The sequence below is a fragment of the Temnothorax longispinosus genome, chromosome 4 (assembly GCF_030848805.1).
Source record: "Temnothorax longispinosus isolate EJ_2023e chromosome 4, Tlon_JGU_v1, whole genome shotgun sequence".
NCBI lineage: Eukaryota > Metazoa > Arthropoda > Insecta > Hymenoptera > Formicidae > Temnothorax > Temnothorax longispinosus.
Genome location: NC_092361.1, coordinates 5753771 through 5768535, shown reverse-complemented (window position 1 = coordinate 5768535; position 14765 = coordinate 5753771). Strand labels below are relative to the sequence as shown.

General features: G+C 34.2%; 3 protein-coding genes across 8 annotated transcripts; 2 read left to right on the top strand and 1 right to left on the bottom strand.

The window, feature by feature from the left end:
- Positions 1 to 1097: 1097 nt before the first annotated feature.
- On the top strand, positions 1098 to 7296 carry LOC139811198 (putative helicase MOV-10). 3 transcript variants are annotated; one of them, XM_071775324.1, is made up of 11 exons: positions 1098 to 1315; positions 1529 to 1616; positions 2246 to 2701; positions 3553 to 3717; positions 3793 to 3949; positions 4048 to 4184; positions 4395 to 4517; positions 4759 to 4974; positions 5050 to 5322; positions 5439 to 5733; positions 5924 to 7296. In XM_071775324.1, exons 2-11 carry the CDS (start codon positions 1585 to 1587, stop codon positions 6596 to 6598), a joined length of 2529 nt encoding a protein of 842 aa, XP_071631425.1. In that variant the 5' UTR covers positions 1098 to 1315; positions 1529 to 1584; the 3' UTR covers positions 6599 to 7296. The 3 variants fall into 3 exon arrangements, with proteins under 3 accessions (XP_071631425.1, XP_071631424.1, XP_071631427.1); XM_071775323.1 differs by having other exon boundaries at positions 1100 to 1315; positions 4759 to 4970; positions 5046 to 5322; XM_071775326.1 differs by lacking the exon at positions 2246 to 2701 and having other exon boundaries at positions 1102 to 1315; positions 4759 to 4970; positions 5046 to 5322.
- Positions 7297 to 8511: 1215 nt separating this feature from the next.
- Pbp49 (proximal sequence element A Pbp49) lies at positions 8512 to 11040 on the top strand. Of its 3 annotated transcripts, none has more exons than XM_071776281.1 (6): positions 8512 to 8790; positions 9157 to 9393; positions 9479 to 9656; positions 9841 to 10107; positions 10213 to 10451; positions 10663 to 11040. In XM_071776281.1, the coding sequence occupies exons 2-6, from the start codon at positions 9182 to 9184 to the stop codon at positions 10940 to 10942; spliced, it is 1176 nt and encodes a 391-aa protein (XP_071632382.1). In that variant the 5' UTR covers positions 8512 to 8790; positions 9157 to 9181; the 3' UTR covers positions 10943 to 11040. The 3 variants fall into 3 exon arrangements, with proteins under 3 accessions (XP_071632382.1, XP_071632384.1, XP_071632383.1); XM_071776283.1 differs by having other exon boundaries at positions 8516 to 8790; positions 9157 to 9378; XM_071776282.1 differs by lacking the exon at positions 8512 to 8790 and adding an exon at positions 8922 to 9073.
- LOC139811852 (protein O-mannosyl-transferase TMTC4) lies at positions 11023 to 14721 on the bottom strand. 2 transcript variants are annotated; one of them, XM_071776280.1, is made up of 11 exons: positions 14570 to 14721; positions 14254 to 14479; positions 13975 to 14158; positions 13714 to 13893; positions 13174 to 13631; positions 12710 to 13093; positions 12517 to 12624; positions 12187 to 12328; positions 11981 to 12095; positions 11699 to 11881; positions 11023 to 11175 (listed from the first exon to the last, which is right to left on the bottom strand). In XM_071776280.1, the coding sequence occupies exons 1-11, from the start codon at positions 14598 to 14600 to the stop codon at positions 11039 to 11041; spliced, it is 2148 nt and encodes a 715-aa protein (XP_071632381.1). In that variant the 5' UTR covers positions 14601 to 14721; the 3' UTR covers positions 11023 to 11038. The 2 variants fall into 2 exon arrangements, with proteins under 2 accessions (XP_071632381.1, XP_071632380.1); XM_071776279.1 differs by having other exon boundaries at positions 11023 to 11881.
- Between the last annotated feature and the right edge of the window lie 44 nt (positions 14722 to 14765).

Sequence of the window (14765 nt, the reverse complement as noted above, 5' to 3'; positions counted from 1 at the left end):
CATCGTGGACACAGAGCTTTAAGCCCGATGTCCACGATGCTAGAACTGTGTCCAAGTTTCGGTTTAAGCCAATCATCTTGCAGCTCTTACAGAAAAGTAGCAGTTTCATTGGCTTAAACCGAAACTTAAACACAGTTTTTGCATCGTGGACACCGGGCTTAGGGCCAATTTCTTGGGCTTTAACCACACACAAGGCTTTAAGGCCCGGTGTCCACGATGCAAGAACTGTGTCCAAGTTAAGCCAATGAAACTGCTACTTTTCTGTAAGAGCTGCAAGTTGATTGGCTTAAATCGAAACTTGGACACAGTTCTTGCATCGTTGCCTGTATACACGATTCAAGTTCTAGTAACTTTTTCTCGGACCGAGGACTCCGATTTCTAGTATCGGTCCGATTTCTAGTATCGTGTATACAAGGCTTAAGAAAAAACTAGATTGTAGTGCTAAAGGCTTCCGCACGAGAGCGTCCCGCTTGACCACGTTGCGATTGACCACAGCCGACCACAGCCACTCACAGGCTCCGGTGGGACATGCGACGCGAACAAACTGCCAGAAGCCATGAGTATGAGTGGGATCCAATTGACCGCGTCGCCAATTGGCTGATTTAAAATAAAAATTTCTAATTGACTGGTCCAGTGGGAAAACTCCAAGCATCGGGGCTATGAGTATGGTCAATGGCCGCGTTCAGGTTCAGGGAGTCGATTGTGTATCTTGAAATGAGGTGAAAATTACAAAAGTGAGGAAATTTACTAGCGTATCTACGATTTTATTTGTGGAAATCTAGTAAAATCTGTTCACTTTTGTAATTTTTACCTCGTTTCAAGATACACAATTGACTCCCAGCAGACACAACTGTTGAGTTTGTTTTATCAACACTCTACGTTGATTGGTTGGTTCTAAAAGTAAGAGCCAATGGCCGCGTTCAGCATACACAACTGTTGAGTGTCGTCTTATCAACACGCTACGTTGATTTGTTGGGTCTAAAAGTAAGAGCCAATCACGTTCGATTGCTACTGAGCGGCTTGGTCTGCTGAACGCGCCCAATCGCAACGTGGTCCAAACGGGATGGCTTCCACTTCCACTTTCTGCTGCTGCTGATGGCGCTGAACATCCATTCATTTCGTTTCAAAATACGTGAGCGACTCGTGGTTATCAAGTTCAGTTGGGAGTCCCCGATTAATCTATTTATTTATAAAACAGTGTAATGTGCAAGCTGCAAGAGACAGCAAGAGAATAAAAAATGCATATCATGTAAGATTATGGATGTTGCGTTATAACCTATTAGCATTTTTATAACCTCAGATAACTCACGTGAATGTAAGTATCCTGTATATTTATTTCGTATCGTACAATACCTGCTATTTGTGGGTAAACAAAACGTATAAAAAAGAAAAGTATTTACTTGGAGAAATTTTTCATATTTTGATGTGAAATTTCTGACCACTTACAATTCTGTTATAAATATTTATGCAGAATTGAAAAACATTTGAATATTCTTTTTTGTTTTTGTACATATAAAATTGTTTTTAGGTCTAATTTGACGCTTTTATCTTACTTGGCAATTTTAACAAATATGTACTTTCATCATGCAGAAGAGAAAGGAACGCGAAGATTTTATGTAAGAAAAGTTATAATTTATATTATGATATTAAGATATATACAAACAATTTTTTAACCCTCAAACATCTCACTTTCTGGACCATCTCTCAAGCCCAGGTCTACAACAGGTGTTTTAAGACCTAAGCCTAAGAAATTGATCAATTACTTTCAAATTTGAGGAGAGTAATCGACTGTGAATGGTCGATTTATTAAGGTTTAGGACTTGGGGCCCAGTTCCACAAACGTTGGTTAACTTTTAAACTTAGGTTAACTTACTCTTTGTCTCTTTCTAACGTCCCACTTAGAAAGAGACGAAGAGTGAATCAACCTAAGGGTTAAAAGTTAACCGACATTTGTGAAACTACGTTTTAAAACACCTATTGTAGACCTGGACCAACCTGGACTAACACCGCACATGGGTTAGCGAGACTCACATGTGTGTTTGAGGGTCAATTAACTGATTGATAACTTTTAAATATTATATTATGAAACATAGCTTTTAAATGAAACAGAATATACAAACAATTTGTTAATAATATTTCATGTAATAAATTAATACTGCGCACATTTATGCAAAAGTGTTTACTTTTATATTAAGCTAGTTATTTATTAAATCATTAGTTATCATTAAATTTTATTAAATTTTAGGTCTATTACGGCACCTGCATTAATGCCAAGGCTTACGTTGCCATCTATTATTATCCCATCTCAGTTACATAGTGCATTGAAAAGTATATATTGTTCAAAATGGGGCTCTATTTCTTCTTCAAATCTACATAACAATTATAAAAAGTGCATTAAAAGTTTGTCTAATGTACGAACAATAATTCAGTGGGATTATTTAACCATATTGAAAATATGCTTATATCTAATACAATTTGAAGAAGATCTCGAACTAAAACGGTTTAGATTGTTAAACCATACAGTTAAAACATCTGATTTAGAAAATTGTTTTATTATCAGCTTGAAATCTTTGAATGGTGATCTTCATGTAATTAAACCAGACTGTGAAGTAGAGCTCAGAGATAATACAAAAAAAGTAATTTTTGCAAAAATCGTGAAAGTGGTAGGAAATGATGTAACAATAAAGCCCTATTATCCTGAGTAAGTTTGCTACAATTTTATTTTAATAATGCTTTAATATTTTTTTTATACTTTAACAGATATATATATATATATACATGTATATGTGCATCCTTATAAAGTATCATAAGTGTAAAGTATCTTGGTATAAAGTATCTTAATTTCTTTTTTTCTTTTATATTTTTTACTTGTATTGCCATTCTGCAAGAACGCAGTATCACAACATATTATTGAGTCATTTTGGATTTGGTTTGAATACTTGATTCCAATATGTGAACTAATATCTTTATCTAGAATTTTTTATATATGCAATGGCAAGATTTGAAAGTTAAACTGAGTCTTTTGTTTAACACATAACTACTTTACCATTAAGCTATTCAGCGTCTACCCCACATATTTTAACATTTGTGTAAAAAATATATTTAGTCTTTATAGTAATGTAATATAATAGTATAATTGAAGGGTACACAGGAGAAAAACGCAATTTTACATTTCAAGACTTAGGTATCTTAAGAGGCTATTAAAAAAAGTACTGGCAGTGAATATGCATAGTGTTTACATTGTATGTTGGGCTTTGTTGGATCTTCCTCACAAGCGCGTCGGATTATGATCGTTTTTCCCCAGCACATCTTTCGGCCTTATTTTGTAAATGAATTGTAACTTCTTGATGAAAGCAGATAAGATTTATAAAAGGTTTTTGAAAATGTCACAAGATAAGCATGATCAGATCAATTTTAACAAAAAGTGGACTTTGATCATCATTTTTTCTCTGTACCCTTCACTTATGATAGAAACAGAGACATATTCGGTCTTTGAGCCTAACATATATAATATATAACATAAATAATATAATAATTTTATATATCATTTAGAAATCCAAATACATTGAAAATGAAGGAGAAAAGATTTAATATAGAGTTTGTGGACCGACATTGGTCATTGAGATGCTGTCATTATGCATTAAAGATAGTAAGCAAATGCAATTGGATTGAGATTGTATATCCACGATTGAGGACAAATTGCACAGATATGGAAATGTAAGTTTTAAAATCGAATATTTTATTATTTGGAATCATATCGTCATCATGACTCGTAACATATGTGTTATATAGCGATATTGAATGGACAAATGCTGATTTGAAGGAAAATGAACCACAGAAGCAAGCAGTGAGGAAGATACTGAATAAGACAGCGTACCCTGCACCTTATATAATTTTTGGTCCCCCTGGTACTGGAAAAACAGTGACATTAGTTGAAACTATATGTCAGGTAATTTCTTTGTTAGATCTAATACATTGAGCTAAGTTATTTTTTAAATTTTATATTTTTTCTGTTTTTTTTTTTAATTTTAATTCTTTGGTTGATAGATTGTGAGACACTTTCCGACGAAAAATATATTGGTGTGCACATCATCTAATGCAGCAGCTGATGAAATCACGAAAAGATTGATAAAATATATTCCAACAAATTTGATATATCGAATGTATGCTCCATCTAGAGAATGGTAAAAAATTTATTTTTGTTGCAGTTTTTTCTCGTTTCTTCCTTTTTTTTTACAAATACCGTAATTAACATTGCACAAGTACAAGTTTGTCTTTAAATTTGATTTTTACTTGTAATGATCACACAATTTCGCTTACGGCATAAATTTTATGAAGGGTGACAAAACTCACAATATAAATATACGAATTAAATTTTGTCTGTTGAAAAACAGGTCGACTGTGAAGAATGAAATTCAACCATGTGCGAATTTTGTTCAAGAATCTACTCTCTTTTTGTCAAAAGAGTTACTGTTACGGAAAAAAATTATTATTACAACATTAGTATCATCTGTAAGGTATGTATTTGACATGTTATTCTATTTTCTTTTGTGTGTGTATATGTTATTTTAGATATGTAGTCAAAATTTTTACTTTTAATAGTTATAAAAATTTCTATCTGATTAAATAAAATTAATTATATATATGTAATTCTTTATATGGACCTTGTTTAGATATAGAGATACTTCTTAATTAAATTTATATTGTTAAATTCAATTTCTAGAAGATATTTGACATATCATGTATTGTTTATTACAGATTGATTGATGTAAATTTTCGGGAAAATCATTTTTCTTACATAATTATTGATGAGGCGAGTCAAGCGGTTGAACCAGAGATGTTGATTCCTCTCGCGATAACAAATAAAGAATCTGATGAGAAGACTAGATTTCATGCACAAATTGTTATCGCAGGTGATCCTTATCAATTGGGACCCGTTGTTTGTTGCAAAAGGATTGAGCATCTTCTCGGCAAGTTTTTTCAAAATGCACTAAATGTCGTGTAATCTGTATATTTTTTAACTATTTAATTTATTACCCTAACAGGAAGATCCATGTTAGAAAGATTAATGGACGATTGTGATCCGTATAAAAAGCAGGATGGAAAATATAATCCGAACTATATAACGAAATTAGTTCAAAATTTCCGTAGTCACGAAAATATTTTACACGTGTCAAATAAACAATTTTATTGTGGTGACTTAAAGATCTGTGGAGGAGCCGATATACGAATGGCGTTGAACTGGTCACAATTGCCCAATAAAAATTTTCCTATGATATTCCAAGAAGTTTTAGGCACAGAAACAAGATCTGTAAACCGAAGGTTAATATATTTAAGTATATGCAAACTTTGTTACAATTGTCTTAAAACAGGATCAAATTTTTATATAATTAATTTATCTGCAAAATTGCATAAACATAAGCGTGATACATTTGCAGTGTCTGCAACACCGCCGAAGTACTGGCGGTACTAATGTATGTGAGTATCCTGATTAAGGCGAAATTTGGAAAACACGTGATAACACCAAAGGATATCGGGATCGTAACGCCTTTTAAACAACAGCAACTAGACATTACTCATCATCTAGAAGCTATGAAGTTAAAAGGCATAACTGTGGGAACAGTTGAAACGTTTCAGGGACAAGAACGAAATGTGATGATATTATCCACGGTACGATCTAAAGCCTTCGAACACAATGGTAAAGAACACATTGGTTTCTTATCCAATCCAAAGGTATGTTATTCATTGCATGTACTATGAACCTAGGATCCGTTAACTGTGAGTTAATTACTCTCACATAGAATCACCTTAGCATCACCTCGAATTATTTATAATTCGGGGTGATGTGTGTGCGTGTGTGCGCGCGTGTGTGTAGCGCGTATGTATGTATATATGTAAAATTATATGTAATTTTTTTTTCCAGAGATTTAATGTTGCTTTAACACGTGCAAAAGCACTTATGATAATAATAGGAAATCCAAATATACTCTGCAGAAATGAACATTGGGAAGTACTTTGGAAGTACTGCGAAAAACATAACGCAAATATTCCCTTTGAACAGTTGCCAGGGCTCAAGGATCGCAAGGGTTCGTCCTTCCAGGCGATCAAGAAGTACATCGTGTCGACCTACAAGGTAGACGGCGAGAAGGTCGCGCCGTTCATCAAGCATTACCTGAAGACCGCCGTGTCCGCCGGTGCCGTCGTGCAGACCAAGGGCAAGGGCGCCACCGGCTCGTTCAAGCTGTCGACCGACAAGCCGAAGGACAAAGCCAAGGGGAAGGCGCAACGCGCCTCGCTGGTTCACTCGGACACGTGGAAAGCGGGAACCAAGAAGGACGGGCGGGAGAAGACCGCGATTGCGCGGAAACCGGCGGCCGCTGTGAAGAAAACGACCGCCAAAAAGGCCCCGGAAAGCGCGAAGAAGGCAGCTCCCAAGACCGCCGCCGCCAAAACCGCCGTGAAGAAGGGCAAAGCTGCTGCGGAGCCCAAGTCACCATCGAAGGCTAAGAAAGCCGTCAAGGCACCAGCGGCGAAGACCAAAACGCCCAAGCCGAAGAAAGCCACAGCGAAGGCCGTGAAGGCCGCGGCGAAAAAATAATTGGCCTGCGAAGAATATACTCGCTACAATCATAACAAAATAACCTTTGTCAGATTTGTTCACCGAGCCATTCTTCTTGTCCTTGATTTCCAGGAGTTCAGGTACTTTTCCTCTTCCTTTCGTGAATCGACTGAATTATTGAATTCCAGAGACTTCCAATCCTCCGAAAAGTACGACACTCCGGGCGGACCGACGTGCTGGCTCAAAGCTAGAAGTCTCGTAGCGAGCGTTGAATTGAATCTCAGGCTCAGGAAGCAGGGGTCGGCGCGCGTTTGCGACATAAAACTCTGTTCTTTCAAGAACTGATATTTTTCCTTGACTCCCTCGTAATTTAAACAGTCGGTGGACCAATGCAAAAACCAATCGTTGCCAAATCCGTCGACGGTGACCGACAAACAGTCGGTAATTTATATCTTGGTTTTGATCCTCGCTAAACGCGAAAACCGCGTCCGAGATCTCTATAATCGTTATTTATTATTGAACTATATCTGTTTTATCCTTTATGTAAAATTCTTCTTTAAGCTATCTTCTAGTCATCGTTATGTATACGTTTCTAGCATGTATTATCACTCAACAACTTTATATCATGAATTTTATTGTTACAATATTTTACAGCATATAAAGGAAAAAAGATTTTTGCTGTCGCTTCTTCGCAACATTTGAAGAATCACATTCGAATATACATTGTCAGACTTTAATTATTGAGGAGCAGTGCTATCTATACTATACCTTACATCGCTTGAACTATCGATCAAATATTTTATCCTATTTAGATCTATATGTAGAATCGATTAGAGCAGTTATCGGAACATTCTTTAACAAAATATCCAATTATACATATATTATAACTTTAAAAATAATATCGATATAATATTTATACAGATATTATATCAAATTATTAAGAACTATTGATTAAATCAATTTAATATTAAAAGAAAATGTCTCAATTTCCACTATTTTAATATGTATGTTAATATAGCAAAGATAATCCAAATGTCGAAAAGATCGTTAGAGACCTATATATATAACAAAATTATTGTTTGCTGTGATAATTATTTGCCACTCTTATCATTTTTGTCAAGTAATTCAAATTAAATAAGTCAAAATATTATAACATTTACCTTTGTCGGCTACAAATGTTAAGCGGGGAACACACACTTTTGCATAACGCATAATACGTAAGCATAAGAAAACTGATTGGTCTATTTCCTTATGCACATGTGTATGGACCAATCAATTTTCTTATGCTTACGCATTATGCCCATATCACACTAGCGGCTCGCGGCCGCGACTGCGATTGCGATTTCGTCTCTTGACCAATGAGAAATGTTCGAATTGCCAGCAGCTTCTTTCTCATTGGTCAAGGGACGAAATCGCAATCGCAGTCGCGGCCGCGAGCCGCTAATTTGATTTGGGCTTTATGCGTTAAGCAGAAGTGTGTGCTCCCCGCTTTAAGGCCATCGTACACAAAATGCATAGGCTGCATATGCATAGCATAAGACCGCTGGACCAATGAGCATCGTATGTAAATTAATATGGCGACTTTATGCTAGATGCTCATTGGTATTGGCGTCTTAAGACATTACTTAAGACAGACGATCTTGAAGACTTATGAATACCGGCATTTACACAGCTATAGCAGCTATAAGCTACTCTCAGTTGGCAAAACATTCAATGGTAAAAGCTGGCCATATTGTCCTCGGAATAGAGGCAGGAGCCAATTGGGCGAGTTTAGTAGAACAAACCGCTCAGTAGCAATCGAACGTGATTGGCTCTTACTTTTAGAACCAACCAATCAACGCAGATTGTTGATAAGACGAGACTCAACAGTTGTGTTTGCTGAACGCGCCCATAATGGCTGCGTTTAGCCGAACCTCTGCTTAGCGAAGCGAAAGGTAGCAACTGAATGTGATTAGTTGGATCCAAAGGTAAGAACCAATCACATTCAGTTGCTACCTTTCGCTTCGCTAACAGAGGTTCGGCTGGAACGCAGCCAATTAAACAAAAGAAGAATAAAGAAGAAGTCGCTACATCTCGTCGGTAGTCGGTATGACGGGAATCATAACCTGATTCCTGTCAACTTTAACGTTTAATATCTCGCGTCGCGGGGCAGAGCGACACTTTTTTCTGCCAAATTCTTGCGTTTCGTGTAAAAACGCCGTCGATTGAGCATAATTTCATCGATATTGAAGGTGAGGCCCCTAAAGGCCATTGCACGTAACAAAGATTTAGCCATAATCGTAAGGCCGTAAGAAGATAAACCAATCACAGTCGATTATTCTCCTCGCGCTCGAAAAATAATCGAGTGTGATTGATCTATTTTCTTATGGCCTTACGATTACGACTAAAACTTTGTATGGCTTTAAACTGTATAATTACCAAAATGTTTTTAAGTGACAAACGACGACTTTTCCTTTTTACATCTTCGTTTTTGTCACAAAAAAAGTATCAAAAGAGTATATTTTTGTTTAAAATGTAAATAGAATACTCTAAACTGAACACTGGCTAATGTTTAGTATTTTTTTGTACATACATATATTTTTGCTCTTTGATTTTAGATAAAACTTATTCATATGGATAATAATGGATCAAATATATAAGCTTTACGATCGACAGGCATCGCCAAAAATTTGCATAAAGGATTACTTTCAACAATATAGCGAACTACTCAAGTCATTGATGTGTCACGAAGTTAGCAAACAAAGCGAGGAAAAGATTTTTCAACTTATGGATACCGACCTCTCACAAGCAAGAATTCTTTTAATGAAACAATATTGCAGGTACCTTATATTACAGTACGTAATAAATAATATTGTATTTTCTGATGAAAATTAAAAAATTAAGTATAGACTCACACATATATCGGTGTCAATTTTACAGCATAGATAATTTAACGTTGCCAATGGAGGCTGCCAATGCGGAGGAAAAGGAGAAACAAGGATATGTTCAAATGCCTGAAACAATCTCAGATAATGTTCCATTGGAAACAATTAAAGTGTTAAAGATCTTATCTAAGGAAACTTTACAAAAATCAAAACATCAAAATGGCATTCCTGTTGTAAGTAGTTGCTTTCAAGAAAAATATATTAAGATATACAGAGTATTGAAAAGCTTTACTAAAATTGAATTGAATTATTATAATTGTTATAGGACCAATAATTTTATAGTCACTGTATTACTTAATGTAATATAATGCTGTGACAAATCTATAACATTAAAATAATAAATTTGTTTCTTTCTAGAAACATGACAAATTAAAATCATCTGATAACAACGTAAAGCCAAGTGAGGAATTTTTAGTTTATGTCAGGGTGTATGAACCATTTAAAAGCCACTCTCGTCTTAAGTATAAAATAAGTGTCCCAGTTCTCAAACTTAAAAGCGTTATATCAATATTGGGATGCCAGACTCTTTATGAATTACGACAGAAGATAATATGTCAATCTGATTTGTCGATTATAAAGGAAATTAGTGAAAAACCGAATCAAAGACCCGGACCTATGGCAAAGGTAACTGTTTCTTCAATTTGGAGCTTTATCTATTTTATAACCTGGTCCATGTGTTCGTCGTATGTAAAAAAAAAGAGAAAATTAATTGCATTTTGTATATTATAGGATGTCTATCCCTCAGGATTCTTCTATATTGAAGATACATTTTATAACGATACTAGTGTGCCAACAAACATTGATTACAGTAACATCATATTGGAATGGGCAACAATTCGTGATATAGGTCCATTTAAAGTTGCAACTATGGACGCCCAGATAAATTCTCTTTATGCAAGATTTGGTTTTCCATGGGTGTACCAGCATCAGGGTTCCTGCGAACACTTGATTGTACTAACTGATGCCAGGTAACTCTTATTAACACTAATGTAATGGAAGTATCTAGTTTAAAGCGTTCATAATAAAATTTCTTTTATAATACTGGCAAAAATAACAAAACCATGATAAAAAAGTAAAAGTTATGCTGATAGAGCTGTGATATTTGTATTATTGGTAACAAATCATTTTATTTAACATTTGTTATTAACGAATTAATTCATTTTGTTCATTCATTCACAGATTGGTAACTGATGACGATGTATTAATATCATCTGCTTATCCAAGAATAGAAAGAATAAGACCTATTTCTGGAAAACACTGCATCTATTGCGGAATATTTAACGTGCATTGGGTTGTAACGGAACACGATAGAATACCACATGACATAAGTTATTTTTGTAATAAATGTTTTATATCTTATAATTACGTTGACGGTAAAAAAGTCGGAAATTTTAAAGCATACAGTTATCCTTGTATATCGGAATTAATGACGATAATAAGACCTAGTAAACTAAGATAAAACCTAAAAATAGAAACAAGACCTAGAAAATATTGCATATATGTATACGGGAGTTGTATGTGTTATAAATATATTTAGGATACAAGTGTAACAAAATTATTTTATTGATGCCTTTAATGCATACAATTTTTGCAAGTTTTCTCTTGCACTATGCAAATCTGGCTTTAATTGCAATGCTTTCTTATACATCTCCTCTGCCGCATTTAATTTATTCCAACGATGATATAAGACACCTAAATAAGATATTTCTGATTTTATATGTTATCTTAAATTATTCATATCTGATATATACATATGTATACACATTTACATAAATATGGAATGTTTTATGCCAAATCCAACCATATTTTTTCTCAATATCAGCAAATTTAATAAACTTGGTCTTTTTAAAAAAGCCGAGTTTTGTGAGAAAGTTTGCTTATCCAAGAAAATATACGTTAATCTAAAAAAATGCTTCTTGAACTTTCTCGATATGCATATGAAAATAAAAATTTGGTTTTTCAAGTCAAAGTTGTGACTGGTATTATCAGCTATTGCAATCCTAAACTGGTCGATGAGATAATAGATTTAGCAACCAACACATATAGGAATTTGATATAATGAGTAATAGCTTATATATCATGAATCGAATACTCTTAGTATTCGTTGATACAAATTGTATCGTATCAAATTCCTGCGTTCTCAAACTTGTATTCTTCAACATCAGTGGGAAGAGAAGGTTGGTATGAAATATCGCTGATGCATTTCTCAATATACCTAAGTTTGCATAGATCATAGGAACCATAGGATCTATCGATATTGCCCGTTTGAATTGGATTTCTGCGTCTTCGTATTTTCCCTTTTTTCCCAAAATATTAGCAATATTGAAATAGATAGAAGCATGATTCGGAATAAATTTTAAAGCTTTATTTGCCACTTTCAATGCCTCTTCTGTCCTATCTAAAATTATAGAGTATCTCTTAAAATATATTTTTTAATATTATAGTAACTGATGTACAGTAACAGAAAGATACAGTATTAATTTAAATAAGCACAAACCTAAATCATCTAATAGTAGTATCATATTCGTCCATGCTCGTTTATGCGTGGATTTTTGCTTAGTCGTATTTATCCAAGCTTTCAACGCCTTGTCATATTGTTTTCGTTCTAGATACTATCGCCATCAATTTTGAATTAGTAAATTATAATAAGATATTCTCAAAAATAGATTAAAAAATTATATTTTACCATTATGTAGTACTCACCAATACGCCTAGATTGTAATAACAATCTGGATAATTTGATCGGTATTGCAGAGCTATGAAATAACTTGCTTCTGATTCCTCATACCTTTTCAATGCTGACTGAACTATACCTCGATTCATCCACGCCGTAGAAAAATCCTTTCTAAAATTCATGAGTTTGTGTGAGAGATACCATATACATATCTATTCTATAATATGTCATAAACAGAAAGAAAAAAAGAGATTATATGCATACACATATAGATTTTAATTTCTCATTGTAGTTCAAATAAATAAGACATTTATAAGTAGAACTGTTCATCTTAGATAATGATATTTAACCGGACTTACTGTAAATTAACAGCTTGCTCGAACAAATTTACAGCTTCCAAAAGCTGCCCATCGTCTTTAAGTAAATTGCCAAGATTATTCAGAGCTTGAGCATATTTTGGATTTAATCTGTGTAGCAAAGAACATAAATGTATAACACAATAAAATTTCTTTGAAGAAAATTGAGATCTTGTAGGTATACTGTATGCAATACCGTAAAGCCTCTCGATATTCTAGTTTGGCGAGATCAACATTTCCTGCGTCTGCAGCATTTTTCGCGATATTATAATGTACTTTTGCGTTCAAAGGGCATACATTTAATGCTGATTGAAAAAGCAGTCTCTCATTTCTCCATTGGCTACTCCTTATCCAAGAACGCACGAACAGTAATACAATAAGCATTACGTATGCCAGCAACGACATCTTAGGCAAGGAAAATCGGGCAGAAAGTTTCTGCAAACCGATAATGACTAGCAAACAATATCCCGCCGAAGGAATATACAATACTCTCTCTGCCAAAACAAATCCGACGTTGAAGAAAATATTACTTGCTGGCAGAAATGGACAGATCAACACTGTAAGACCCATAATTATATATCTGCAAAAGTTTATATACTATATATATAGAAAACATACTACATTCTCAACATACATATCTTTTCTGATTTTTAAGATTACCTTAAGGTCTTGTCCTTATGATAGATAAACGTATACACAATAAATGCTCCAAACATGAGCCAGAAAATAATGACTACAAAAGTTCTGTAGTCATAGCCAGTAATCAGAGATATGCAGCCCATTGACCAATCAAAACAGAGCCATATGGGACATATAAGTAACCATATATTCAGGCAATAGATATAGTTATAATTGAGTATACGAAGCAATACGTTATCCATAAAAGACGCTGGATTATCTACTGATTGAAATTTTGGGGTGGAGAACCCCATAATACTGAACCTTAGAAGCAAAAGTATTATAGCAATGAGAACGAGTGCAGCGAGTCGTAATAAAACATTTCTAAGATTAATAAAATTGTTTAAACTTTTATCAGCATATTTAAATGTGAGAGAATTAATTATGTCAATCGGATATATCTTGTTCACGATAACTATGTCGTATATTGCACAAATACCCTAAAAGATAAAGACAAAAATCCTTTATAGTTACGTAAAAAAAAAAAAAAATCAAGTTTAGCGGCGCAATTTTGATACTCACAATGGCAGTGATCCCAGTTTCTTTACATAGCATCGCTGCGGTTATGCAAATAGCAAAACTGAACATGGCAGCCCATGCCTGTAATATATTCTTTGCATATATTGTATGGCTGTACAACAAGATTGATAGCCACGTAAACAAGCTACATAATAATTCAGCGCGTCCAACAATTCCAGATACCTGATATACGAAGGTATAAACATAATTGTAATATATTCAGATATTAGTATATAATAATAATAATATTATACTCATAATTACAGCCTCTGTATGAATTGGATGAACTGCAAATAGGGCTGCGGCATAAAATGAAGTGCTCCGTTCTTCCGGCCCCAAAAATATATTGTATACGGACAGAATCAACAGGCAAATTGTACTGTGCAATATTATGTTTACTATATGATAGTCTTGCGAAACCAAGCCTTGTCGTAACCAGAATTGTAATCTATAGGGATAAACAAAAAAGAAAATTAATTTGTACACAACTTTTTAGCAAGATATTGTTACATGTATCTGTGGATGCACTTGATATTCTTTTACCTGAAACTAAGGATGGTGAAAGGTCTGTATGATTTGTGGCTTTGCCTATGGGATAATTTGGTACCCCAAAAGTCATTTTGAAATATATCCCAGAACGGTGTGTCGCGTACATCGTTGTTATTGACGATAGCCTCGTTATCATCAAAAACAAAATCTCCGTCATAACTGTTAACAAAACACAGTGACAAAATCACGATTATCCAAGGAGAAAGCGATGACGGTACGGCTGAAAATTTATAAAATTTTTCATTAAAAAAATTTTTGCTCTCGTGCGTGTAATATCCATGTAATTCATGTGTATTAAATGGTGATTCACCTGGCAAATGAGTCGATATTTTATTTTTCATGATATATCCTAAAGTCCTAAACAAAAAAACAAATTATTGCCTCTTGTTTATACCACAGTCTATCTTATGTATGTTTATGTCCATTGTATACATACTATACTATACATCATACATAACATATGTATGTATGTATGTAGTATGTATGTATGTATGTTACACATAAAA